Source organism: Stegodyphus dumicola, chromosome 10, assembly GCF_044657685.1.
Source record: "Stegodyphus dumicola isolate Sdum_Otavi_A_Nest chromosome 10, ASM4465768v1".
In the NCBI taxonomy this organism is placed as follows: Eukaryota; Metazoa; Arthropoda; class Arachnida; order Araneae; family Eresidae; genus Stegodyphus; species Stegodyphus dumicola.
In genome coordinates, this window is record NC_140777.1 from 130774865 (window position 1) to 130802243 (window position 27379).

The 27379-nt window shown below is 33.1% G+C and overlaps 1 protein-coding gene across 2 annotated transcripts in view; it reads left to right on the forward strand.

Moving 5' to 3' along the window:
- The first annotated feature begins 263 nt into the window (after nucleotides 1–263).
- Nucleotides 264–27379, forward strand: part of LOC118183472 (solute carrier family 12 member 2-like) — a 77759-nt gene continuing 50643 nt past the window's right edge. The window contains exons 1-9 of one of the 2 annotated variants that reach the window (XM_035353026.2): nucleotides 264–592; nucleotides 3853–4044; nucleotides 4495–4676; nucleotides 7671–7748; nucleotides 12166–12241; nucleotides 16522–16617; nucleotides 19029–19168; nucleotides 21876–21995; nucleotides 27238–27349. In XM_035353026.2, the coding sequence (XP_035208917.1) occupies nucleotides 571–592; nucleotides 3853–4044; nucleotides 4495–4676; nucleotides 7671–7748; nucleotides 12166–12241; nucleotides 16522–16617; nucleotides 19029–19168; nucleotides 21876–21995; nucleotides 27238–27349 (1018 nt within the window). In that variant the 5' untranslated portion in view covers nucleotides 264–570. Of the gene's footprint in view, nucleotides 593–3852; nucleotides 4045–4494; nucleotides 4677–7670; nucleotides 7749–12165; nucleotides 12242–16521; nucleotides 16618–19028; nucleotides 19169–21875; nucleotides 21996–27237; nucleotides 27350–27379 lie in introns of those variants that run through there. The other variant, XM_035353028.2, reaches the window with a different exon arrangement.

Sequence of the window (27379 nt, forward strand, 5' to 3'; positions counted from 1 at the left end):
GATAGATTACATCAGCCATGCATCTAGGGGGATAAGTTTCATAACTGCTCATTTTTTATGTGTTTGTTCAACACTGAAAATGGAATCACTAAAGCGTAAATTCCTTTAAAGTTTGAACTTTCGATCCTTTGTTTCGTGAGATATCATGTCATGATACTATTTTTTATTGGTCCTTGAGATATATTGTTCCTATGACAACGCAATAAAAAGTTTCGGATGATCTACATATTTGCTGCGTCAATCCGCTACATTCCAAACAAGAATTTCCGTTTGGTGACGACGAAGAAGAAGCACGGTGCCTTTTTCTCCAGTTTCCGATGTATGATTGGAAGGTAGTGGATACCATTCCCCCTTCGTGGTCGCTCGTTGTCCAAAATCTCTTCGTCTTCAGAGAGACTATCTTCGCATTGAGAATACTGTGCTTCTACCCTTCGTACTTAAAAGTTATTTAGTTCAAAATGAGTCCATAAAAGAAAAATTACAATGGAATGTTATTCCTAATTTCGGGATTCATAGACGACTAAGAAAACTTTCACCGATTGTGCCAAAACTGAAAGTTTTAATAAAAGCATGGAATCTGACGGAAGTACAGGTATCACATAAAACCATTCTTTAGAATTAGAATGAATGCAGTTTTTAAATATAATGTAAATCTTCTACCATTGTTCTTAACGGAATATAGTGTTGTAAATCTTCCTTATGGCGATTAATTTTCTTAAAGCAAATTTCTTAAAGATACGTTATCTGTGATTTTATATTAAAATGGGCATAGAAGTTACAAAAATACTCAGGCACGTTTTGTTAAGTTGCAGAACTTTAATGAGTTTCACCAGTTTAACCATTCAGTCTCTGGTTGTCTTAACCAATCAGCAACCTAGACGGTATAGAGGATACGGGAGCTTACTGAGATACCAAACGGCCCGGGCTCTAATATCTGCGAAGACATCGCCGTAATTGTCTGTCCCTTCATAGGAGATAACGATGGCCTTTATTGCGGAGGCACCTAATGTGGTGCCTCCGCAATAAAGTGGTCGCCACTTCCAGCCTTAGAAGTCCCTAAGCCTAAATCGGCTAAGTGCCCGCCAACGTAAAAACGAATGTCTTAACCATTATACATATATAATAGTTATCTATTATAATAATAAATAGTTATCTATTATAATAGTTATCATACATATATTAATAGTTATCTTTAAAGAGTAGTAGCTCAGTTGGCCAAAAGTATTTTGTTTGCAAAGTTTTCGTTGTTTTCTTGCACATAAATAAAATATTAAGCAAATAATAAATAAATCATCTAATGTTATAGGTTTTTAATAAGATTTGAATTAAACTATAAATAAAGGATGGAGGTTTAATTTTGTGTCGCTGTTTTTGTCACGTACTAGTGTTTGGATTGTAATTGTCCTTTAGTGTAATCTCATCATAATCTTAATAACATTAGAATTGATCATAATTAAAGTTATATTATATTATTAGAATTAATTGAGCTTGATAGCAAACGATCATTTTAGTTTTCGCAACTCTAGACACATTCCTGTTTGCGAATCCTGAATTTCAAGTATCAATCAACATTACTAATTTTTATTTAATTCGAATGAAAAGATACATATATTAATAGTTATTAATCTTCAGTTCATTTTTTTCTCATATAATAACCAAACACTTCATTGTTCCTATTGTTTTCTAGCCTGTTAAGTTGTAAAATAAGAATTTCAATAGTTTTACATTGTTCTACTTCGTTTTGTACCTCTTGCTTGTATTTCTTAGTTGATTAGTTTGTTCAGTTAAAACTGAAATCAAGTTTTGAATATTCCTGTAACGAGCAGTCTTCCTAAAACTTCTTCACACATGCATCTTTTCAATCACAATGCATACCAATTATTTCCCACACAATTTTTTTTTAATTTGATGTAGATTCTGTTCTGTTTAGTGTCAAATTTTTTTCTCACATATTGTTGTGTAACAGAAGAAAACGAAAACAAAAAAAAAGCTAATTAAAAAAGAATTTCTATCTTCGCATTGTCAGACTGACTAAAAATTAATCTTCTAAATAAAGCTCTTTTTCTCTAATGAAGTCTATTACGAACATTTTAAAGAAATTCACCCAATTTGGATTGTTTATCAAACTTTGTTCTATTTTTTAACTAGTATACGATGCTAAAGAGGTGGATTTTTAATCAAAAGATTAAATTTTTGTTTTTAACAGCTCCGTGGTTTTTAAAGTGAGGAGGAGACCGAATTTAAATGAAACGAATGGAAATTTATGCTATCAAGATGAATCGAATGGCCTAGAAAAAAAAAGACTACATCACGCATACTTAATTGTTACGCTATTTAAAAGGAATATATTTCCTAAGTTTAGAGGCAGCAGTGGTTTCTTCTTTATTACGTTTTTCCAGTATTAATAAAATGCATGCAAAGTTTTTCAAATTTTGCGGTTTTAGTTAAATGTATAAAACGTTTAAAAAAGAATTCAGTAATCATTATATTCTTGATCACATGCAATTAAGTGCAGAAGCATGAAACACCCATATTAGAATTATATTAAAACATAAATAAAATTTCAAGAAACATTAGAAGCGATAATATCGAAATTACGTACATTAAGAACGAGTACATTAAATTCTCTTCAATTTCTCTTTGATAATCTAAATTTATATATCCACTTCTGTTAGCAGTCCTGTTATTTTATTTTTACATGATATGACTAATAATATTATTAAAGGTAATTTTTTTTAATTTAGCTTCTTAGTGCACTTAACTGAAATCGTGTAGTTTAGAAAGCTATTTCATATATTTAATCATCTGCAAGTTTTTCTTTTTTCTAATTTTCGGATTTATATGTTCTGGCAATATAGGAAATATTCACTTGATGGAAGTTTTTTTTTTCATTCCTGGTGTGCACTGAAATAAATACATAACTACTTCTCGAATAATCAAGTCTCTTTTGTTATTTCTTAAAATGCGCAAGTAGCAGCATAACAAAGCGAAATTATAGCACATAGTCTTCTTACAATTTAGCTTTGCTTTTTCGAACAGCTCATTTTAAATACAAAATTTTATGTTCAACGTCTTTTATATCGAGACAAACTTTGCTGTTTTAAATAACTCATTTTCTACATCTTATACACTTAGACCTATTTCTTAAACTAATAAACTCGTTTCCCTTACAACTATTAGCTTAGAAGTATTTCTGGTATTGTACTGAAACTAGCATAACAATAAGACATTACAATTTCTTTTTAATTTTACGATTTTTATATTTGTTTTAAATTTCTTTAATTTTTAAAATTAGGTTTGAAACTCTGATGACAAGTTTTTCAAGTTATTAGATTATAAACTGAAACTTTAAGAATGTAGGCTTTTGTTTTAATTTTCCACTTGATTTTACACAATCAAAGCTACTTCTTTCAAATTTCCTCATAGTTGAAAATTCTTTAGTCTTTTCCAACACGAAAGAATTTCGGCTGTTTTTAATACTGCGCGATTTTTGTTTCTTATTATTAATTTAATTTTGCTTTATTTTTGATTCAATCGTTTTTTAATTATATATTATTTTGTGATTTCCTGTTAGTACATAATTACTACTATAGGAAAGTATTAATGCTATTTAATTTATCTCCTTCTTCATTATTTAATTAATTTCCAAGCATTTTGCGCTATATTAATAATAAATAACAGTAATTAAATAACAAATGAAATCAAGAAAATGGTAAACTAATGGTAATGGTATATGTGTGTGTGCGTGTATATGTGTGTTCATACTTGCATCTTTTCTACATTGCTTTCGAGATTATATTCTTTTCTAATTATATTAGCTTGCTAATATCCAAGCAAATCAATATTTTGTAGGTAATTTTGGGAGCAGGTTCCGGATATCTGTCGTCGGTAGTGATAATCCAGCTTTTGATGCGGAAGACAACGAGGCGCAAGCAGTTTCAAACAACAAGAAACCTAGTCGGTTGAGCTTACCAGATGTTTTTGCTTCTATAATTCCAGGCCGACGAAGATCATCTTCTCTAATAATCACAGATAACAATGAAAGTAAGGTTTCGTTTACTAGGAATTTACATTCCCCGGGTTTATGATTTATATTGTAATTATTAAAACAAGACTGTTTATCACTGATGCTTAATTAATGGCGTCTTCATTGCATACCTATTTTTAAAAAGAAATTTCAATTTAAATACTTTTCTTCTCTCATATAAATGATTAAAATGACTATGTCGGAATTTTAAAGTCATGTGTGTGCCCGAACGTTTGATGTATTTGAATTTTTTGCTTCTCATAGATTTCATATATGCATGTATCTTGAAAACTATTGCATTGTTTCAACCAAGTTTCTCTAAACAATTACTCAAATGAAGTATATCGATTATTAAATAAGTTGTCTTAAAAACCTGACTGAGTCTTTCAGATTTTTTTTTACGATTTTATTACTGTAACCATTTATTTCCAAGCGATGGTATATGTAAACATGCTTCTTTCTCCCAGATGCTTTGGGAAAAAATAGCCGAGCCAATTCTATATTTTCTGAATTCTTCAAAGATTCTGAAGACAGTATTATGGATTACAATCAAGAGGCCGCACCTCGATTGGAAAATTATCGGAATTCCTTGACTATGCACAAATACATGATTAGACCTTCCTTAGATGAACTTCACGAAGCCCACCAGGTTCGTTTTCTGACATAACTTAAATGAAGTAGAAAATTTGTTGTTTGTAGTTAAAAGCTTTTTAACAGTTACACTAAAATATTATAATCCGAATGATATTAACTTCTGACATTTCATTTCGAACGTTTTCTAACATTTGAAGTTAAATAATCAGCATTCGGAAATAACATTGTATTGATTTCTGTTTATTTAAAGCCATACTGTTCCATTAAATGATTAACCCTTTCCAGCACGCTACCTTTTAAAGCCGGAGTTTTGATAAAAAAAAAAAAAAAAGAGGTAGGCAGTCTAATTAGGCTTAGAGGAGTACACAAGTCAAATTTCGTGAAGATAGCACTTATCGTTTAATTCTGTGGGTGTGCCCAAAGTGGGCCCACTGATCGAATAGAGCTTTGAAAAAAGTGGTGAAACGAGCATTGTTGTCAATGAACTTACCGATAAGATGCGGAGAAACAAAGAATACAGACTCTCAGTTGTTCTAGATTATCGGTGAGCCAGGTCTGGGCACACCTAGGGTTTGCCGTTTGATTTTAGGCAAGATTTCAAGGTACAAATTTAAAACTAATATAGAATAAGAAGATTAGCATACAGCCAAAAAAAATAACATAGAAATTTCATTTCAAACAACTTTTATACCCTAATTTTTTTTTTTTTTTTTTTTTTTTTTTTTTAATGAGGGTCTTAAAAAACTAAACATGGCTAAAATATATGGAATGGTTTGTGTTGAGCTGCCATCTACTATAAATAAGGAATGCTCAAAGTAACATATAAATCCTTTTTCATTCAATTTTTCTGTGCGTACAGAAGGAAATTTTTAGGTGTGTCCAGACCGGACACACTGTGCCGCAAAGGGTTAAGCAATAATAAACTTATTTTGCTTTAATTTATTTATAGCAAAAGATAAAACAGTATACTTTTAATATTCACAGTAAAAATGTAATTTTAATGAAGTAACTACAACAGAGATGAAAATGTGGATAGGCATTATCTTCTGACTGCAAAATTTTTGTCAGGGTAATACACTTCCTGTTATTAAAATTGCTACGCTATGAAGAAGGTATGCAATAAACGTCCAATTTGCGTGAAAACCTCCAGATGCTGGGATATGCAAATGATTAGAATTCCAGCATAGGTGTGCAAATCAGGTATGAGTCACGTCATCTACGCTGTTCTGAATAGGAAGACTGCATGGCGGGTTTCTCGTTTGGAAGTTGTATTTGAACATTGTTGTTTAGGTAAATGTCGTACCAGGCTACTAATGTATGAGCTAATAGACATGCTATTTTCACAGTCTTGTGGAACACCCACATGCAGCGGGTGTTGCGGGGTCATATAGTCACATCTTGAGTCAGGAATTTGGCTCGTGTGCAGGGCAACAAGTGTCCCCACAAACATTGCAATGACGTCAGCAGCACCACTGACTGTCAGCACAGTGATCATTGTTGTGGCTTCCTTCGTAGCTGTAGCCAAAGAATCTGTAGGGAGACATTCTTTGGCTGTAGCAGAGACAGGCGCGACTACAAAGGTGCAACGAGTGACCACACTAGACACAGGAGTGAGTATGAATTATCATGATAGACGTATCCATGCACGGAGGTACCAAGGAGAACGAACGTTGCCAATTTGCATTCGTCATCGCAACACGGACGCAGAACCTAGCCCGGTGCTTTGGGGTGCCTTTGGTCACGTACCGTGGTCACTTCTTGTTCGCACAGCAGGTAATATGAATAGCCACTGTTATATACCTGACGTGTCAAGGTCCGTGGTTGTGCCTTGTTTTCGAAGCGTGTTTGAAGCTATGTTTTAATAAGATAATATGCCGTCGAATGCTACCGTACTATCTTGACCCTCCTCAATGCAGCGGGTGTTGGACTGCTGTCCTGAATAGCACGTCCTCCAGATCTCTCACCCAACGAGAGCATCTGGTCATGGATTGCTGAGACACTGGCACGTCACCACTTGCCATCCATTACGACTGATGATACGACAGGCATACGAGTAGAGTTGACGTCGTATGAAATAACCGTATATCTCATTCAAGGTTTGTTCGACTCGACGCTCGTTGTTGCTGCCAGAATTCAGTACATAGAGTACGTTGCTGTTGCAGAATTTTGGCAATGTATTCTAAATTCTACATGCTATATACCGCAAACCACCTGAAAATTTAATCATGTATTCTTTCTTACTACATTTTATGTGTATAATAAACAAGATTCTGCTGTTTTTTTTTTTTTTTTTTTTTTTTTTTTTAGCAATTTTAATGGCCAGTGGTGAAATACGTTTTGTAAATGGCTAAATTCTTCTTTTCCTCAGGAAAGAAGAATGCTTATTAGTGAAATTAAGCTTAATTAGTGAAATTAAGCAAATTGACTTCTAGCTTAATTTAATATTTACTAGTGTAAAAAAACTGACTCTAACATATATTTATTTAACTTGATTATAAATATCAAATTTCTTCAATTTCGCATTTTCTACTTTTCCTTAGGTTATTTCGAACTTATAAAATATTTTAAGTATGTATGAATTGTTAACCATTACGGGTAAATATGCTACAAATTTTAAGAAGAGATCCTTCACTTTCCAGAAATGCTGAATTATCAACTAACTCCTCACATGATTTTGTATTTTCAGATGATACAATGCTGACTTTCGGCAACAAGTGAGATATCGAGTTACCATAATATGTGTAATAAATTTAACTGTTAAAACAATTATTTGTGTTAATTCTAGAAGTATCTATCCAATTCAAAAGGTATTTATCTCTTGCTAGAAAAAGGTATTAATAATCGGCTAACTTACTTGCATATATTCGATTTCCTAGCGTGTAAGACTATAATTAGTTGTAAATTTCTAAATGTCTAGGTATTCAAAATAAAACGTAACTTTGAATATTAATTTTAAATTTTGTAATCCTTTTAAATATTAGTTCATGTTACCAATTATTAAATTCAAATAGTGGAAAAAATATAAATTTATATGTTTGCATCTTTCTAGGAAAGTCATCCATACCTTTCTTCGGGCAAAGGGGAAGATAAAGGAGCTGTCAAGTTCGGATGGATAAAAGGCGTATATGTAAGTAAAATAAGTTTCTCTTTAAAATGCTAATAATGCTTAGTAATAAAAGGGCTCTCCCGGAAATTTTAGATTAACTATGAATAAATGTTTCCTAATAATGTATTTTTATAATCATACTTTAATATTTTTACGATATAATATTCCGGTAAGAGGCAGATAACATTCCTTTTCCCGAGGGCTATGGAGACTAATTCTGTACGTATTTTATCTCTTTATGCAATCCTGCTGCCAGCAAAAAATTTCCTGCTCCCCGTTACGTAACAAATTTTAAATCTCTATAGTAGACTAAATTTCTTTGAGCCTTATTTAATGTCAGTATGACTGGGACATCTTTTCTTGGGGACTGGGACATACCCAGGAAAATGTTTTAAATATCGATTCTAGTCTTATACTTTCAGCTATAAAAATTCATTATTAACTTACTAAGTGCTGAACTGTATGAAGAATGCTGGCATCATGGATTGGGGTGTTGTATAAAAAGTAAGCAGATAAATGTGAAAGATAAATAATTACATCTTTGTATATAGTCTCCATATAATAAAATTGAAATTTATGAACAATTCATTACGCTTTAATTACACTACACTATGAAATACCTTCCTACCTCAGAGATTTTGAGTGTATTACAAGTTACATTTTGCCCTTCTAGATAATATATAAAACGTGATTATCAAAATACACGTGACATACAATAAATTAATAATTTCTTTTTCTAAAATAAAAAAGAAGAACAATTTAAATATAGAAATATAGAATTTGCCCTTTTCTTCTGTAAACACAGGCTTGGTAGCTTATCAGGTTCAATGTTCCTTATTACCTTCTTCGGGAACATGCAAGGACCTGACTCGGAACAGAGAGCTTACTAAAGCTATGTTCAAAACTGTGGGAAGTAAACAGAATACATAAGAAGGATATACAAAACCCTTTATTTTTCTCTATTTACAATGACTTCCGTACTTCGGAATACACCGACCCGCTACTTGGGGTCAAAACGTAAAAGTATAAAAATAAAACTAAACTCTAATTTAACTTTAGAATAATAAACGTGGAAGATTGGCCTTATATTAACAGGAAGCGTATGTAGTACAGAGAACTGTGAACACTACATTACGTTTAAAATTTATCAAGAGGATTAAAACCTCTGGCCTGGAAGGCAACAAGCAACTGCGTCACTTCTAAGGTAAGCGGCCTGCTTCGACTCACTGCTTCCTCTCTCCCGCTTGGCAAAAAGCCACAACTTAAATACTTGGCGTTCGCCAGACAAACTTTGCATAAAAACCTTAACGCTTATAATTCTGGCCGGAAGTAGAAAATAAGAAGTGATAGTAAAGATTTAAAATAAAATAAACGTTAGTAAAACTTAAGATCCTTACAAGCTTACCGTAGATTTAATTTTCATATACTTAACTCGGGAGAAAAATATCACATCTGTCATAACCGCTACTGCAGATTATTTAATGTCTTTAAGGGGAAAGGAAAGCAGCTAACTCTTTCCTAGTATGACCTTAGATGTGCTTTATCCAATTAAAGTCTGGTTATCAGGCTGGCCAGTTTGTTTCCTGAATACCTTGTTTTCTTGTTAGTGAAAGTGTTATTGAACATCTAAAATAAAGCTTTTGCTACTGTGGCAGTGTATACCTTATATACGGACTGAGGATGTGCTTTCAATACATCTGATCTGTGTCTGATCCTGCGAGGAATACATACAACCAGTAGGATAATCTACATTTATTTCTGCTCAAATGAGGATATTATTTGGTAAATGTATAAGGTATTTTCTCCCTCCTTCCAGCTTGCCTTCGTAGCGTAACGTCAGCAAAATCGGCGCGTATTCAAGAGGCCCAGTTTCGCGTCCCAGCTAGGGTATTGCTCATTTTATTTTTCACGCCTCCAGCATAAAAATCCCTAATGACTCTACAGTGGCTATCTTCTTCCAGCTTGCCATCGTGGTGTAACGGTAGCACACGTGGCGCGTATTCGAGAGGTCCAGGTTAATGTCCCGGCGAGGACATTGTACATTTTCATAAAGCAATATTCTTCTTTCTTGTGACTACAAAATGGTCGACAAGCTGAGGCATCGTCGTGCTCCATCACCCTTTAACCAAACGAATCTTCAAAAGGAACTGTTACCATCGACTCCCTTAAAGCTGACGTTTTGATGCCTTGCAGTCATTGAAAAACTAATTGAACGGCACAATGGCGATTTACTATTTCAGCCAGCTGATAGCTATCTTAAAGAATCCAGCGAATGATTTTTGAGGCACAATATTTACGATATTTCACAAAGAAATCCTCGATAAGCATAAATGCTTTCCGAAAATCAGTTCTTTTGTATATATGAAACATCGTAAGTATTTGAATACCTATGTTTCCTTAAATAAATTGTGGCACTTTTCTTTTAGGTATATGTTTTATTAATCTTATGGCTTACTTCTCCTGTAAGCTTTACACAATGCCCTCAGAATTTACAGCACTACAGCAGGAAAACCTTTTGTTCTTTAAGTTTTTGTAGTGTAGTTAATTTAACAGAAAAATGCACGTCATGTAACAGCATCTCAAAAAATATTGAGGAATTGTATTTTTATTATCTCATGATGATAAAATATCTAATCTAAGTTTCCTTTCCTTTCACTTTATTATCATCATCACAGTAATCTGAGTTTTTTTTTTCCGTACGATAAATGTATAATTAAGCTCTCAATTCTGCTGGCGTACAGTCCATTTAATGCGTTCGGATATTGTATGCATTAAATTCTTTACCTAACAACCCTAACCTAGTGCGTTAAATGATAGTTTGTATCCAAAAGAGCCTGAAATCATCTCTTATTCTTGCAGTTTAGTATAACATAAACTATGTGAATGATTGGAAACTACCAGCTATGTGAATGATTGGAAGTGCAAAATGAGTCTAAAGCCATGTAGAAATGCACATTTCAAACGTAATTTTAAAGACACTTTTCAGGGGCTGTGTCAATACTTGTGCTTATATGATAATTTTTTTTCTGAGCAAATACTAGTATCCCAAAGATTCATCCAGTACACCAGAGGCTGCAAGTTCATTACAGGTTGTATTGTCGCTTCAGAAAAGCGGAGTGGTTGTACCGATAAATCACCCATCATGAGAATCAGAGTTGTGACACAGTGAGTTGATACTGCTTTCAGTGACTCCATATCAGAGAGTCTGTAACTGTTAACAACAAATCTAAGATGACCGCTTCTTAAGATGATCGTATGATAACTAGAACTGCCATAAATATTCCTACACCTTTGCTGTTTGTCATTCAGAACCATCGCTCATATGTCTTAGATGTATTGATAACGTAGCACCTTGCAAAAGGCCTGGACATAAATACTGGTGATCATTATAACAGATATCTATGATTCCTGGCCATCGAAAGGCGTACATTGATGTCACGGCCTCCAAGTTTGAAATGTTTCGATATCATTTTAGCGATGATGCGCTTTTATTTGGTTCAGAGACAATTCGCTGCGTAGGAGGCCTGACCAAGCATTTCCTATCACATCACTATGGGACATGTTTTACACCTTGCGTTACCCCTTTTGCGGAACAATTTCTTACGTTACCATCTTTACTTATCATACCATCTTTACTTATCATACCATCTTTTTTAGCTTTACTTTCATACCACTTGTCTACATCTTGCGTCCTAATGTAATTATTAATGCTTTTACGTCTGTTGCCCAAAGGCACACGACGAACAACTCCATGGAATGTTTACTTAGTGTCATAAGCCTTCCTTGGCTTATGGATCTCCAGATCTTTCTCAAATCCAGTGCATATGGCACATATTAAAATGCCATCTTGTACTGTGAGGGAACTTGGTGAGATATTATAGAATATGTGGTAGAAATTCAGCATGACAGCATTTAAAATTTGTATAACATGTCCATACTAGACCTGTATCCTCTTACATATTCATACTAGTCCATGTATACAATATCCATATCATACCGGGTCTGTATAAGTTCATACCAGACCGAATATCCTCTTAGGGCTGTATATCACGCCAGCAAGTAATAATTCTGTATCTATGCATGCTCAATAAATGGTTAATTTCTGTTCAGTTTTAATCGCTTTGTTTCTAATTCCTGTTCGTTCATGACACTTTTTCATCATAGCAAAATAATTTTTTGAAGTAGTGTATCCTCCCTTGATTCAGAGTGTAAAATCCTGGTATAAGTATTAAAGCTGATATGTATTTAAAATTTTATAGGTCATAAATTGTAATACTACAAAATAGCTAGTTAAATATTAATCATTTCAAATTTATCTGCAATTAAAAGAAACATCTCTACAGTTGCGCCTCCAGTTTACACAAAATAGTTGTTTGTTACAATAACTTCAGTTTCTGGAAATACAATATAATATTAAATTATGTTTTATATCTTACAGATAAGATGTCTGTTGAATATATGGGGCGTCATGCTTTTCCTTCGCATGGGTTGGATGACAGGACAATGCGGAATAAGTAAGTCATGATTGCATGTAATATACATTTACCCACAGGGAAATCTAAAAGTCACTATACACCTGATATGAGAGTTGCAAATGCTCTTAGTATAACGAATACTAAACGTCCTCCTTTTCTGTGCGATTCTACTTTAAAATATACTCACAAAATAAGCCAGAAATTTTGACAGACAAATATTGCGAAGCATCAGACAACAGCTACATGCAAATGCGAGCTGAACGGGACATTGAGGTATTTTGCTGGATATAATTGTTAAGAATGTCTTCTTCAGCTAAATGTTCAATGAATAGATGTAGTATATATATTATTTTTGTACATTTTTAGTGACTTCGAAAGTGTAAGGGCAGTTCACATTTATTTTCAAGGTACCAAACACTACGCATCAGTATTCTCTGCATTATGTTGTTGTTACCAATCTCACTTTTCTGGCAAGGGTCAGCACAATCCCATTACATTCACCGTGGCAAAGAGTCATATGCGCCGTGGCAAAGAGTCATACCGTAAAGACAGTATACATTTACAAAATTCCCTGCCTTCTCCGGCATTCGATTCCAAACCCTTCGGTACGGTAATCAGAGTCACTTACTACTATCCCAGCTCAGCAGCTGTCCGCATCATTCAAAGTTAGACACTATACAAACGTGTCCCATTTTATAGTACTGCATGCAAATTCATATGCAGGGTAAACGCGTTTTATGATTTTATTATTGTAAATTTTCAGTTATGCAGCGACTTTAGGCTATCCTATACGATTCAGTATTTTGGGAAAGTATTCTCCTCCCCCCCCCCATTTTTTCTAAATATTTGTAAAGGATATTTGTCAATGGCTTTTCTTATAATTTTAGTCATCCTCGCAGATTTTCTGATCTATGTAATTTAACAGCATCCTATTTATCAAAACAACACCATTTATACTTTTCTTTAAAAGCACTTTTTTGCAAATAATTGGATTTTAAAATTAAGCAAAAAAAAACTGTAGATTGGCGTTTTTTGCCTAATATAAAATTTTACACTGACATGTTTCTTTTCTATTTAAACAATTGAAAGGGTGTTTATCATATGATATAAATCAAATATTGCTGAATAGCGAATGATAATTTTACTGTAATTGCGATGATAAGAATATTTTAATAAAAGTAATTCAACAACACTTCCTAATGCTTTTGAATAAATCAGGAGTTTTTGAGAATATACAATATTTTCTTTGGGATCAATATTTTCAATCTTCAGCACACGATACCGTATGTTCAGCATGATAGTTTAAGAAATATAGCAGTTTATGATAATAAGAAATGTCCTTGAAACAGATGTTCATAATTTAAGGAAATTATATGATAGATAAAAAGAATTATATTAAGAAAATTTTTATAGTTATTTTAAATCAGAAAATATGAATGCTTCATATTTCTTGAAAAGCTTTTAATTATTTCAAATCGTATCATAAAAAGGTTTTATTCAAAAATATTAAAAATCCAATTTCAATTTTTTCTCTCTAGATATGTTATTTCAAAACTTCAGAAAGGCAGTTTCATTTTTTCAATTATTATTATTGTTATTATTAAAAATATTCTAACGGCATATGCTAAACAAATCTTCAAGGTTGTATATATATATATATATATATACGAAGGCAAGTTTGTTAATTTTAACGTACTAGTTTGGTCTTTAAATTTCTAATTAACTACTTGTTTTGAAATTTTATTTAAGATTGTATAATTTTTTATCTTCTTTGATTTTGAATAAACTTTTACTTGTTTACTTCTGTTTTTGAATTTCAATGAGAGTGTAGAGGATATGTCTTCTAAAGTAAGCATCTCGTACAGATTAATTGTGTTCTTAATGAGAAACCTTAATTTTAAGGTTATTTGCTATTTTTATTTGCAAGATTCTTATGGTTTAAATGGGCTAACATCTTTATTTGGATTGAGTATTAGTTGTACTTATGGTTTGAATCTAGAAAATAATTCGATGCGTACTTGGAAGTAAGATGAAACAATCTCTTAATTTAGTTGTTAATTGATAGTAGATTGGTTTATCCCCTTGATAAGTTGATTAATCTGCGATAAATGACAATAGCTGTTTATTTAATATTTAAAATTTGCTTTTGGTTTTGAATTTTTGCGATTAAAGATTTTTTTTTAGCCGATTGACAAACAAGAGTTGAAATTACTATTTTAAATTTATATTCTAAATTTTTTTTTCTTTCATCGTTTAAAATTTAATTTGTGTTCCTTGGAGATGGTATATGGAAAGATTTCTTATTATAAATTATATATATATAACTAATTAAAGTAATGGCTATAACCTCTTTTATTTTTTATTTAATTTGGGGACTTCCTGTCTCTGTCTTAATAGCGTTTTAAGTCATTCAAATTAATTCTGCGACCCTACGGAACGCTTAAGTCAGATACTTCTTGCCCAATCAAATAATTGTAAACTAAACTTTTTAATTCGGATCTGAAACTTTTTGACTCCCTCCTTTCTTCCTCTTAATTGCTACGTCCTTTTCTCTTACGCTTTCCTCCTGGTAAGACGTTTCTCATCCACGCTGCTGCTTATTTGCCTAAGATGACGTCGTACTTTAAAACCCGTGTACATAGAAATTACTGTATTCAACTATGATTGAAAAATATCTTATCTACAGAAAGATGATCTGACGTGGATTATCCTGCAGTAAAATTATGTTTCGAAATGGCCATATCTGGAAGTTTTTGTTTTATGCATTCATCTTTCCAACTACGCAATAAAGTGTCTTCGGAGGCCAAAAATTAAAGTACCGGACTCCTTCATCTACGCAATAAAGCATGACAACATTGCTACGCTTGCTACGCTTCTAAATCTCAGTGTTCTTCCATCAGTGCTTTCCAAATCGTGCTCTCATTAAATATATATAATAATTCCGGAAGCATAGAAAAAGAATTAGTTCGCAGTCTTTGTCGTTGTAGTTGAGGATGAAGGCTTGCCAGATGAAGGTAAGATGTTTATCCAATCAATAATGAAATCCGAGACATTTCTATGATTCAGTCATACTGAACTATGATAAATTGCCATGTATATTGATTCTTAAAATTAAGACGCAGACGTTTTAGACGGGGAACAAAGTGAGAAGATATTAGCAAGGTAGAAGCTAGCAGAAAAAGTGACGTAATTTAGCTGCCAGAGGTATTTATACTAGATTTTAGAGACAAGGTATGATTGGTTAATATATAAACCAGTCACTAATAATAAACTAATATTAACCAATCATAGCTTGTCTATAGAATCACACTTATCATAGATAAGCTATGATAGGTGCGATTCTAGAGACAAGCTATGATTGGTTAATATTAGTTTGGGTTGCCCTTTTCAAGTAGTTACGTAACGTAGAAAAATCTCGAATTTGGGAGAACAGATGAATTTAGGGGAATATTACCAAATCTAAAATGTTAAGTTTGAGGTCGCCAATTATTATTTTTTTTTATTTTTTTTTTTTTTTTATTTTTTTTTTTTTTTTTGAAGCAGCTATCGTATTTTGTTATATCTTGCGTACTTATATATATATATGTGTGTGTGTGTATGTATTGTTTTTTAGACTCTGTTTGCTCAAAACGAAAACAATGATTTAGATTTTTAAGCTTTTATAAGCTTATTTACGGTTTTGATGCTATAATTTTGCAAATTTTTGCGCTACTTACTAGGGACTGTAGGGGTTAATACTGATAAAAATACAGAATACTTTTATTAATTTTCTGAAGTTATTTTAAGTAGTATAATTTTTAATCTGTGTACTTGTTGGTTCAGAAGTAGGCTGACGCATCTGCTTCTTTCGTTGCATCAACCCATGGATGATGCAGTAAAAGATGTAAATTTCTTTTTTATTTTTGGTTTTGACATTTTATGCGTCTTTCATGAAGTTTGACAATGTGCTTCTGATATATTTTTCGCATGATTTGTTCCGAATTGAATATGGGAGTTATTTTAAACGTATTGTTTTAATTTATTTTGCATTATTATCACCCCTTATTGCTGCTTTCAGGGCGCAATTGTATTAGGTTTTGAATTGATTTTTACTTTGTATCTGTTCATTATATATATACATTTCTTATTTTGCAAAAACCTACTAAAAATATTTTAGTGGGTCTTTACTATAATCTTAGAAGGTTTTTAATATTTTTGTTTAATTGTTATACATAGATAAATGAATACTTTAAAAAACTATTATATAATAAATAACATCATAAGAAAAGTTTTGAACTTTCGAAAAAAAACAAGTTCTTACTATACCATTTTCCTTTCAGTTCTCGCCATCGTAATTGTTTTTCTGTCCACTGTGGTTACTATAATTACAACCTTATCAATGTCGGCTATATGTACCAACGGCGATGTGCGAGGAGGTATGTCTTAAAATTTTGTTTTAACCCTCTAATGGTTAACTGTAGAATTTCGTCTGAAATATATACTTATAAAATAAACAATTACTGAGCTCTTTAGTTTTATGCATATGGTAATGTACAGTTAAATAACCCCTCCTTGCTAATAATTACTACGGTATCAAAGTATACAGTGTGTCCATAAAAATTCGTTAAGTGGCCGTTATATTCGCAACCATTAGTCGTAGACTTGCAAAACTATTTTAAGTAAGGAACATATTCACGTTTTGTTCTTTTTAAATTTAAAAAACCAGTTTTATAAAAATTATAAAATCTAGCTTTTCATACGATCTTCCGGTCTTTGTAGTTATATTTAATAAAAGTTTGTACTTATTCTTGAAGAAACGCAAAACGTTTGATTCTCGTACAGTAAAGCTGAGAGAGCTACTTAGTTTTTAAATTTGAGATCATGTTCAAAGCTGGTACGCAAACTGACGAGCTAAATGCTTGCATTTGTACGTATTTAATTTAGAAAAAAATTTCTGATGTTAATACACTTTACCGCAAAAAATATATGCACCCAGAAAGAGGTAAGCCACAACTTGGTAGTAGTAAAGTTTTGGAGTAGATAAACAAATAACCAAAACCTAGAACCAAAAAAAGGCGTTTTATTTACGAGTAGCATACAAAGAATGTGAAAATCAGTAGGTGATAAAGCAACCCCTGGAAGCTATAAGGAGGTGATACCCGGGTAGGCATACAGTCTACTAAGTTGCACACATGACCCTCTGTGGTAGATTCTTCCACAAATTGAGCAACTGATCAGCGAATCGGGACGTATTTGTACACGGCTGATTTTGCTTGCCAAACCTATCCCAAATATGCTCGATGGACGACAGTTCGGGAAGACCAGTTGAGAACATTAACACTTTGAAGACATTGTTATGCCCGAGCATGGCGTTAGTGTGCCCGGTCAGGGTGCACTTCCATAGATGGTTAATGCAGTGGGGCGATACCAGTTTTGCCCATGGCGATGTTTTTGTGCCCCCTGTACTTCTTTCTGTCTGTGTCTGCTGGAAAATAGAACCTGGATGACATGCTAACATAGACAGTACGACCGGCTGCAAAATGTCGTCAGTGCCGCTCATCTATCCATCTCAGGGCACACATGCGCATTAAGAAAAAAGCGTGATTTATCTCTGAAAATCACATTTCTTTAATCGGATCCTGTGTAGCTTGAGCGAGAGCGACACAATGGAAGACGACACTCAATGGCACTCAGTTATCGACGTCTTAATAACTGAACCCAGCGTCACCTAGTCTTCTTAAAATCGTATCCCGGCATCCCTGTTAATTGGCAAATAGTATTGAATCGATGATATCATAACTGCTGGTGGGAAATGGCAGCCCTTGTAATTGCCTGATCATCTCGCACCATGGTAGGTCGGGCTGCCTTGCTAAGTCACTGGTTCCACCAACGGACAACGTTTCGATCAATATGTCGGCCGATCCGTCTGTTCGACCAACTGGCCTCTTTTAGCCCTATGGTACGACCTCTATCAATGTCTAACGCCGATTCGTAACGCCGTCAAGTACGTCTTAAAGACATCTTTCGTTACAATGGCGTGTATTCAAGCCGTCAGAGCGGTTGCAAATGCTCATCATTTCCCACACCCCTTTAACATTATACCACCCATTATACACACTCCAGATGTGTATTGTATCCCTCCACACTGTTGATTAGTGTTACAACTTTAATCATTTATACAACTCACCAAACCATATTTGCATGCCGCGTTTCGTAGTTGTTTCGTTATTCAATTAAATAAAATTAAACATAAGCAAAGCCCCCCAAAAAAACTGAATATCATGACATGAACATAAATATCATAAACTGAAACTGAAAATGGCAAAAAGCTTCAAATTCTTCAAATTAATTTTTTAACCATCATATCAAGGAAAGCCGGAAATGACGGCAAAAATTCCAGGCTTTGAAATTAAATATGTCTATCATTTTTCGTCACATTATAATCAAACCTAGTGCCTTTTATTTTTTACAATTAATATAAATGTTTGCTAAGTATAACTGCAGAAGACGATGGAACTTACAAAAATTTAGATTTTGTAGTTTTTTACGAAATTGAATTTTTAAACTTGAAAATGTATAAACATAATTAAATCTACGTCATTTAAAACAGCTGTGTGATTGAAGTATACGTATGTTTGCCATCAACGGTTGTTAAAATAAAGAATGTATAATGATTTTTATTGACACGGTGCGTATTTGGAACTGAAATTGCATCTGTTTCCAATACTGATTTTGTCTTTATTCAAGCATTTTTTCTACGCATAGCAAAGCGCTTTGAAATGATATATATATTACTGATAATGTTATTCAAGACTTTTGAAACTAATAAAGAATTGTATATTTACAGGAGGAGCTTATTATCTCATCTCCCGCAGTTTAGGGCCGGAATTCGGAGGTGTTGTAGGCATCCTTTTGTTTCTTGCCAATGCAGTGTCTGGAGCTATGTATATAATAGGAGCTGGAGAAGCCATACGAGACATTTTAAGAGTGAGTCAAAATTTATTCATCTCCAATTATTGGAAAACTGATTTTATATAGTGCATCAAATGTTTGTTTTCCTCCGAAATCAGAAGAAAAATATGTTTCGCATTTCATGTTATATAATACTATAAAAGATAATACATTATCACATATAATTCTACTAAAATTATGTACATATATAAAAATTCCTTAAATATATATTTAATTACTGAATATATAATTATTGAATTATTTATAAGAAAAGGAAAAGGGTCATGTTATCGATTTACATCTTGATGATGTACCCGAGAGTTGGTACAATTTTAAACTTTTGTCAGCTGTGTTTATTAGCTAAAAATCACAAAATGTGGTTCATCCAATAAATGAAAGAAAACGAAAACTCAATCATATTTTAATCCCTGAGTATTTTCAGATTCATTAGTTGAATGGCTAATTACTAATTTGAAGATTTTTATCAAAGGTTGTCTCTTTGTGCCGTAAATCTAACTCGTGCATATTCTACATGTTAAGAGAACTATAAAATCTCATGCAGCTAACTTGTTCATCTAAATCCAAAACACATACTAGCATTACGTGACATTTTCTGCTCTCTTACTGTGGATAATGTAATAATCAGAAGTTAAAATTTTTGTTTAATTGTTATACAGAAATAGGCTGACGCATCTGCTTCTTTCGTTGCATCAACCCATGGATGATGCAGTAAAAGATGTAAATTTCTTTTTTATTTTTGGTTTTGACATTTTATGCGTCTTTCATGAAGTTTGACAATGTGCTTCTAATATATTTTTCTTCCGAATTGAATATGGGAGTTATTTTAAACGTATTGTTTTAATTTATTTTGCATTATTATCAATATATGTTCTGTATAGTAAAAACTTGTTGGCATGAACCAGGCTAGCTCAGATAGTGAACTTAGGAGTATAAAGTTCGACGATAATTTTATTTTCCTTTATTAAATACAATTTTAAAACTGAACGTTGTTCTGATGGAATGGTATAGGGAACCTCCTCCTATTAACAGCCCTTTGGAGCAAAATGTAGACAAAATTTTATGTTAATAAGCGCTTGGAGTAAAGAAGAAGGGGTGTTAAAAACTTACCTACCATCTCTCAAGATTTAAATTCGGAAGTAAAGTATGTATCTGGGATAATTTAAGAGTCTATTTGCTGTAGAAATAAAATTGTGGATTTTGGAAGATTTCCAGTTTCAAAAATTCAAGTTCGCGAACCTCAACTTCTTAGAGAAAAAAAAATTTCAACATAGTAGTGTACTAGAAACAGCGCATGGAGAAATGTTTTCATATCACAATCAGTTTTTTAGTCCAAAGGAGTAATTTGCCCATAAAGACTATTAATTTTTGGCATTTTGCGTTGATTCAGTACAAGCGTTGTTTCACTTTTCAAATTGTTGCCACCAGATATTAATGCCCTGTATTATATTTAAAGAAATTAAATAATGAAGGATCTGCATAAATGTATATATGTTTCTCGCATCGGGATAAAACATCGGTACCTAGAGCCATCAAATTTTGAATAACGTAATCCTCCTGCGAATATGGGCATCTGGAAGCCCAAACTTGAAATTTGGAAATTGTTTTATTATCGATTTCATATTTTGTAAACCTTTAACGAATTTTTGATTAAAAAACTAAAGGATTTCATAGCAAGCAATGGCAACGTTGTGCAGGAAAATCATTTTTATATCCGCCGCGCGAGACTGTGTATCCGAAATTCTAAAGATATGCGCATTTTAAAATTATTTTGCGATATTGCTGTTGAACTGAATTTTATGGTTTAAGTGCGAAGAACGTGATATTTAATAAAAAAAGGTAACACACAAAACGCTAAAAAAACGGCCCTTTGGGCGTAATTTAAAATCTGAAAACTTTCAGATTTTTCGAGGGCGTCCACTGGTTCGGTGGTTCTTGTTTTGCTTACTGCGATCCTCAAAACCCGTATATAACGTACAAAAAATAGCATAATATTCCTTTCACGATGGTAAAGTACTATATTTAAGATGGATGAAAGCATAAAATTTCTGCAATATTGTGAACTCAAAAATATGATTTTATGCCTAACCATCAAAGTTTAAAATTTTTCCATCTAAATCCCTCTTAAGGGTAAAACCTGTTCATAAAAAATCAGCACTCCAAGGAATTTTTGGGATTTCCCCAATAATGCAGTCCCTTGTAATGCAGTAGTCAGCACATCCAGATAGTAAGTAGATTTCATGGGTTCACTACCTGTTCAGCAAACGTTTCCTAAGAAATTCTTTTAATTAAAATTTATAATAAATTTTTGAAATTTAAAAAATTTAAAAAGATTGCTTATTATTTAATATTTATTTTTATTTATGACAAATGTGAACATTATAGTAATTAGCTGTTCAAAAATCATTCGATGGCCACAATATTTAGTGTAAAAAATCAATTTTTTATCTTTTAAATTAAAATCCTGGTTAAACGTATCCATCTCTTGTTTACGAAAAAGAACCAAATGCTACCTAGTAAACTTCGTTAGAGTTTAGTGAATATACCATGTTTTTAGTTTTTCAAATAAAAATTGATTGAACATAATTTGTAGGACATTCATTCGTTTATGCATACAATTTTGCAAAATTTATTTTTAATAATTATTATGATCCCTAATAAAATTGCTTATTAATTTGTAAAATTTTCTATTTTAATAATAATATCATTTTCTCAATTTTTGTAGGAATTTCACACAGGACTTGTAGAATATCCAAGCGGCATAAATGATATTCGCCTGACCAGTGTTATCTGTTTGCTTCTCATGATGTCTATCACTGGAATAGGCATGGCCTTTGAGAATAAAGCAAGTAAATTTTCGTATTCTTTTTAAAGACAGAAAAATACGGAAAGAAAAGTTTTTTCTTATTTAGTTAATATTAAAGAGAAATTCTAGTTTCTTCTCATTTAGCCTACACAGCTCTCAAAGTAAGAAAAATATAAATTTCAAGCACTACACATTAGATACTGTTTAAAATTTTCGTATTTGTACTGAGATACGAGCTAGCACATCGTCTGTGAGATTATCTGCTCAGTCGCAAAGCGTTACCATTGTTCTTGTTGTTAAAAAATAAAATGAAGATAGATGAGCTGAAGATTTAAAGTTGTGTTATAATTGTTTATTCGGACAACATTTTTTAAAGATACCAGTATTTTCAACATTCGATCTCAACTAATTTATTTCAGTTTACAATACAGCTACGAAAATCTACAAATAAAATAGAACTATATAATGCATTCCTGCTAAAAAAATAAACAACAAAGGTAAAACATGGAATAAAACAAAAACTATTTAAAGGAACTCGTACACCTTAAAACCCATAAGATCTTCGGATATGTGACTGTTGCAAGAATTGGGATAACTTATTTATTTTAAAAGCAATTACTTTCAACTTTTTACAGCTGACTACACAATATAGCTGCTTTCTGAAATAATAATCAGAAAGTTTGAGTTGCCACAAATATTTTTATAATTTCATCCGCTTTGTGTCAAAATCTTTCGTCACGTTTGACCTTGCAGGCACAGTTTAAAACATTCTGTAGCATAATTTAATTCCATATTTAATATATAGCTTTCATAACATTTGGAAACTACTGTGAACCAAAAACTCTAATAATTTCATGTTAAATTTCTATTTTATTTGGAGTCGAGTTTAAAAAATATATTTTGTTAAAAAAATCTGTAATGTTTTCGTGCATAAAATTTTTTAATATTAAAATATTCATCAGATTTTTGGTTCAGTTAAAAAATAGTGCCCATATAAAGAATTCCATCAAATTTTAAGTATGTACCATTAGCCATTTTTAAAATATCATGCGAGCAAGGTGGGAACATGACGAAAAATTTTGTCACAAAGCGAATTAAATTACAAAAATATTTGTGGCAACACAAACTTTCTGGTTACTAGTTTCCGAAGCAGGTATATTATGTAGTCAGTTGCATAAAGTTCGAAGTAATTCTTTTAAAATAAATAAAATATTCCAATTCTTGCAACAGTCACATATTCGAAGATCATAAAGGGTTTAAGGTGTATCAGCCCCCTTAAAAGGACATGCGTGAAATTGTTCCAAAAGGTTGGTGTGGCATTACTAGACCACACGGCTACGTAACGGCATATAAAAACACATGTATTATGACTACTGCATCGGTCGACTAGATGCGGTATGTGCATTGGTAACGTCACACTAATAACGGTACGATACTCTCTAGCTGGAATGCAAGCTTGACAACGGCGAGGGCAGCCTGGCAATAGTCGTTGATTGCTTGTTGTGGCAGTAGCGTCCATTCCTGTAGTAATACCGAGGCTCATGGGGGGAGGGTTGCCTGGCGACACACGGCGATCTGCTATCCTTCCTCCCAACATGTCCCATACATGTTGTATGTGATCAGGTAAGGCGTGGCAGATATGGAATGGCTTCACTCTCCGGAAAATTGTGATTGTGATAGTGATAACTCCATACCACTCTAGCTCTAGAGTTATCGTCCATAAATATCTCGTCGGTACCCATTGCAGCGATAAAAGGACGCACAAGAGAATGTAGAATTTCATCACGATATCGGAAAGCACGAGTAATCATTTAGAGGACGATGCGGCCGTCTGCTTCTATCCCAGTCCAGTAATCCTCTATAATTGATTCTATCAACAATGTATGGCATCCGACAGCGTGTCCCTGGCTCCTGCCATATCATTCTTCTTCGGAAATCGCTCTGAATGTTAAATCGGACTCACACTGTAGGCCCTGATCGGTACTTAAGGTGATGGGAACTCCAAACCTAGCAATCTAATGAGTGAAAAACATTCGAGCGACTGTTTCAGCCGAAATATATTTCACTTCCAGCCATCGGAAAAATAGTGAAATGGACTATGTGTACGAAGTGGAACTTTAGACTTCTAGTAGTCGATACAAGCACAAGTCCAGGCAACGCAATCCTTTGACACAGAAGGCCAAATAAAAAGAAACAGTTTTTTGGTGGATCGTATACATGGATGAGAAAGTCTATGGAGTGAATCAAATACTGCTCTCTGGAGTTGACTGGGAACAAAGGGACGTATCGTGTTCCCACCTACATGACAATATATATTTAGCCTAAGAGACAATTCCATCTTTTGTAATTTTAATGAGCAACTTTCAGTGGACAACAGAGGATTCATTTCGGGATAATCAAGTTGAAATTCAGCAATCTGTGCAAAACTTGTTACACCCAGCTTATTAAAAGCAGTAACTCGTGACAATGTATCACAATGTTTTCTGTTTCAGGAAGATATTGTTTGCCGGTACTGAATTGGGTAGCGTAATTAATATGTTTAATTTCTCTGAGTGATGCAAAATCTGATTTTTCTCTGAACAAAAATATTAGAGAGTGATGATCCGTAAATATTGTAAAAATATGTCCCTCGAAATTATACTAAAAATGCCTTACAGCGCTGTAGAAAGCATGTAATTCTCTATCATATATGCTGTTCATAATTTCAGCAAGGAGCCAATTTTCCGGAGAAAAAAGCCAGTGGTTAAAGAATATTATCTTGTCGCGAGTGATACATTGCTCCAACAGCCACATCTGAAGCATCGGCTATCAGCGACAACTGCTGGCCTGGAACATGGTGACGAAATGTCACTGAATTTTTTAGATCAGCTTTACAATTTTCAAAGTCCGCATTTGTATCCACTGTTCAAGGAACGGAATGTTTTTCATTCTCTCATTATCTTTTAAAAGAGAATGAAGCGAAGCTTGGGTAGTAACTGCCTTAGGCAAAAATCGTCGGTAAAAATTCAACATTGCCAAAATCCCTCTTTATTTTAGACATTATTACTGATTTAGGGAAGTTAAAAATTATTGCATTTCAGGAAAAGTCGAACACCTGAAGAGGTCATTAAACACCCAAGAAATAATACCGAACATTTTCACAGAATATATTTAGAAGGATTCAGATTTAACCCGTGTTTTCTCAATCTCACGGTGGCTCCTGTGCTCGTCTTTATTTGATGAAGGCCACAAGCAAACCGTCAAAGTGAATACAAAAGTCCAAGCCATAAAGTACTTGATGGATAAATCTTCGGAATGTTTGGCCAGATTTTCGCAAACCATAAAGCTAATGTTAAGTACATCTGGGATAACAAAAAGCAGCATCATTCCTCTCAGTAAAAGTTTTGGACAAAAGTTTTTTCTCTCTGAATGCGTTACTCTTTGTTATTTTAATAAATTTTGGGTTAATTTTCAAATTACGTTTTGTAGCAAATAAATATTGTTTGAAATAATTGTCCTTTTTGTTGCAAATAATTTATTTACAGAATGTTGCATGAAACTCTTACTAAACTCTTACAAAACTGAAGCCAGACGAAGGGCTCAGAATACAAGGGGACGTTGAAAAGGTTTTTACTTATCAAAAAGACTGAACACTGCTACTCTAGAATGTCTCATATTGATATCTTGTTGGGACTGCACACTAGATACTTCTGCAATTCCATCATCAAAGTTACTGACATCACTTTTACTTCTGGAACACTTCTCTGGTGTCATTATAGCTATTTAATCGTAAGAGTACAACGCAAATGTGGTTTACTGGTACTGTTGGTAATCAATTGATCGAAAATACGCATCTGTACCTGATTCCCTGTGTAAGCCTTAGTATTTTTATATCTTTCTGAATTCTTCACGACTCAAAAAGAGTGTTGGAAATAAATCATTTTTGTTTCTTTGATTTCACGATATCAAATCGCTTCGATCTTTTGTTTCTAATTTCTCCACGTGTTGCGGGATATTTTAAATTTTGTCCAATTCGTTTCATAAATTCCTACACAATTTATACAAATACACAAGCTACACAAGCTTCAGCATTTTATTTCAAGAAATCTGTTGAAATATTTTGAGCCGGTTAACACAAGTATCAAGAGACCTATACGGATTTAATGAAACTGATCTTAATAATACCCTAAAAAAGATGTGTTACGTAATTGCACTAAAGCTGCACTGTGCTTTGTCTTAAGGTATCAATGTGTACAGAGGATCGTTGGTCTGGTGGAAAATATTATGACAATAATAAATATCTAAAATGTTTGGCCACATGAAAGCATGACTTTAAAGATGAGAGAAAGATTAGCTAATTTTCTAATACTGAAAGTGGTTAAACTACGACAGCTGTACATTCAACGCAAGATGAATACTTAAGACGCTTTCGTATTCATTCTACTAAATTATTGGAACCCTTTCAAAGAAAGCGTTATCTGACAATTATCCCAATATACATAATGAGATAACATGCATCAGTGAAGCGTTTACTAAAAGTTTATCAGGGTCAATGTTCCTTCTTACCTTCTTCGGGAACATACAAGGACCTGACTCGGAACAGAGAGCTTACTAAAGCTATGTTCACTAATTGTGGTAAGTAGACAGGATACAGACGAAGGGTATAGAAAACCCTTTATTTTTCTCTATATACAATAACTTCCGTACTTCGGAATACACTGACCCGCCACTTGGGGTCTAACGTAAAAGTATAAAAATAAAACTAAACTCTAATTTAACTTTAAACTAATAAACGGGGAAGATTGGCCTTATATTAACAGGAAGTGTATGTAGTACAGAGACTGTGAACACTACAATACGTTTAAATTTATCAAGAGGATTAAAACCTCTGGCCTGGAAGGCAAACAGCAACTGCGTAACTTCTAAGGTAAGCGGCCTGCTTCGAACTCACTGCTTCCTCTCTCTCGCTTGGCAAAAGGCCACAACTTAAATACTTGGCGTTCGCCAGACAAACTTTGCATAAAAACCTTAACGCTTATAATTCTGGCCGGAAGTAGAAAATAAGAAGTGATAGTAAAGATTTAAAATAAAATAAACGTTAGTAAAACTTTAGATCCTTACAAGTTGACTTAGCTTCACTGAACTAGAACGTCGTATAAAATACTAAACATGACGCAGGGTAATGAATGAATTATAAAATGATATTTATCTATACAACATTTTGATTGTTGAAAAGTTGATTCCCTCTACAATAAATCTACATATTATTCATATTATTGAATAACGCTTTTTTTATTTCCAGACGCAGATGCTCTTACTAGTAATTCTGCTAGTTGCTATGATGGATTATTTTGTTGGAGCATGTTTTCCACCCACTTTGGAACAGAAAGCCGAAGGATTTTGGGGATGGAATGGTAAGATATATGTAACAAATTTCTCTTTTC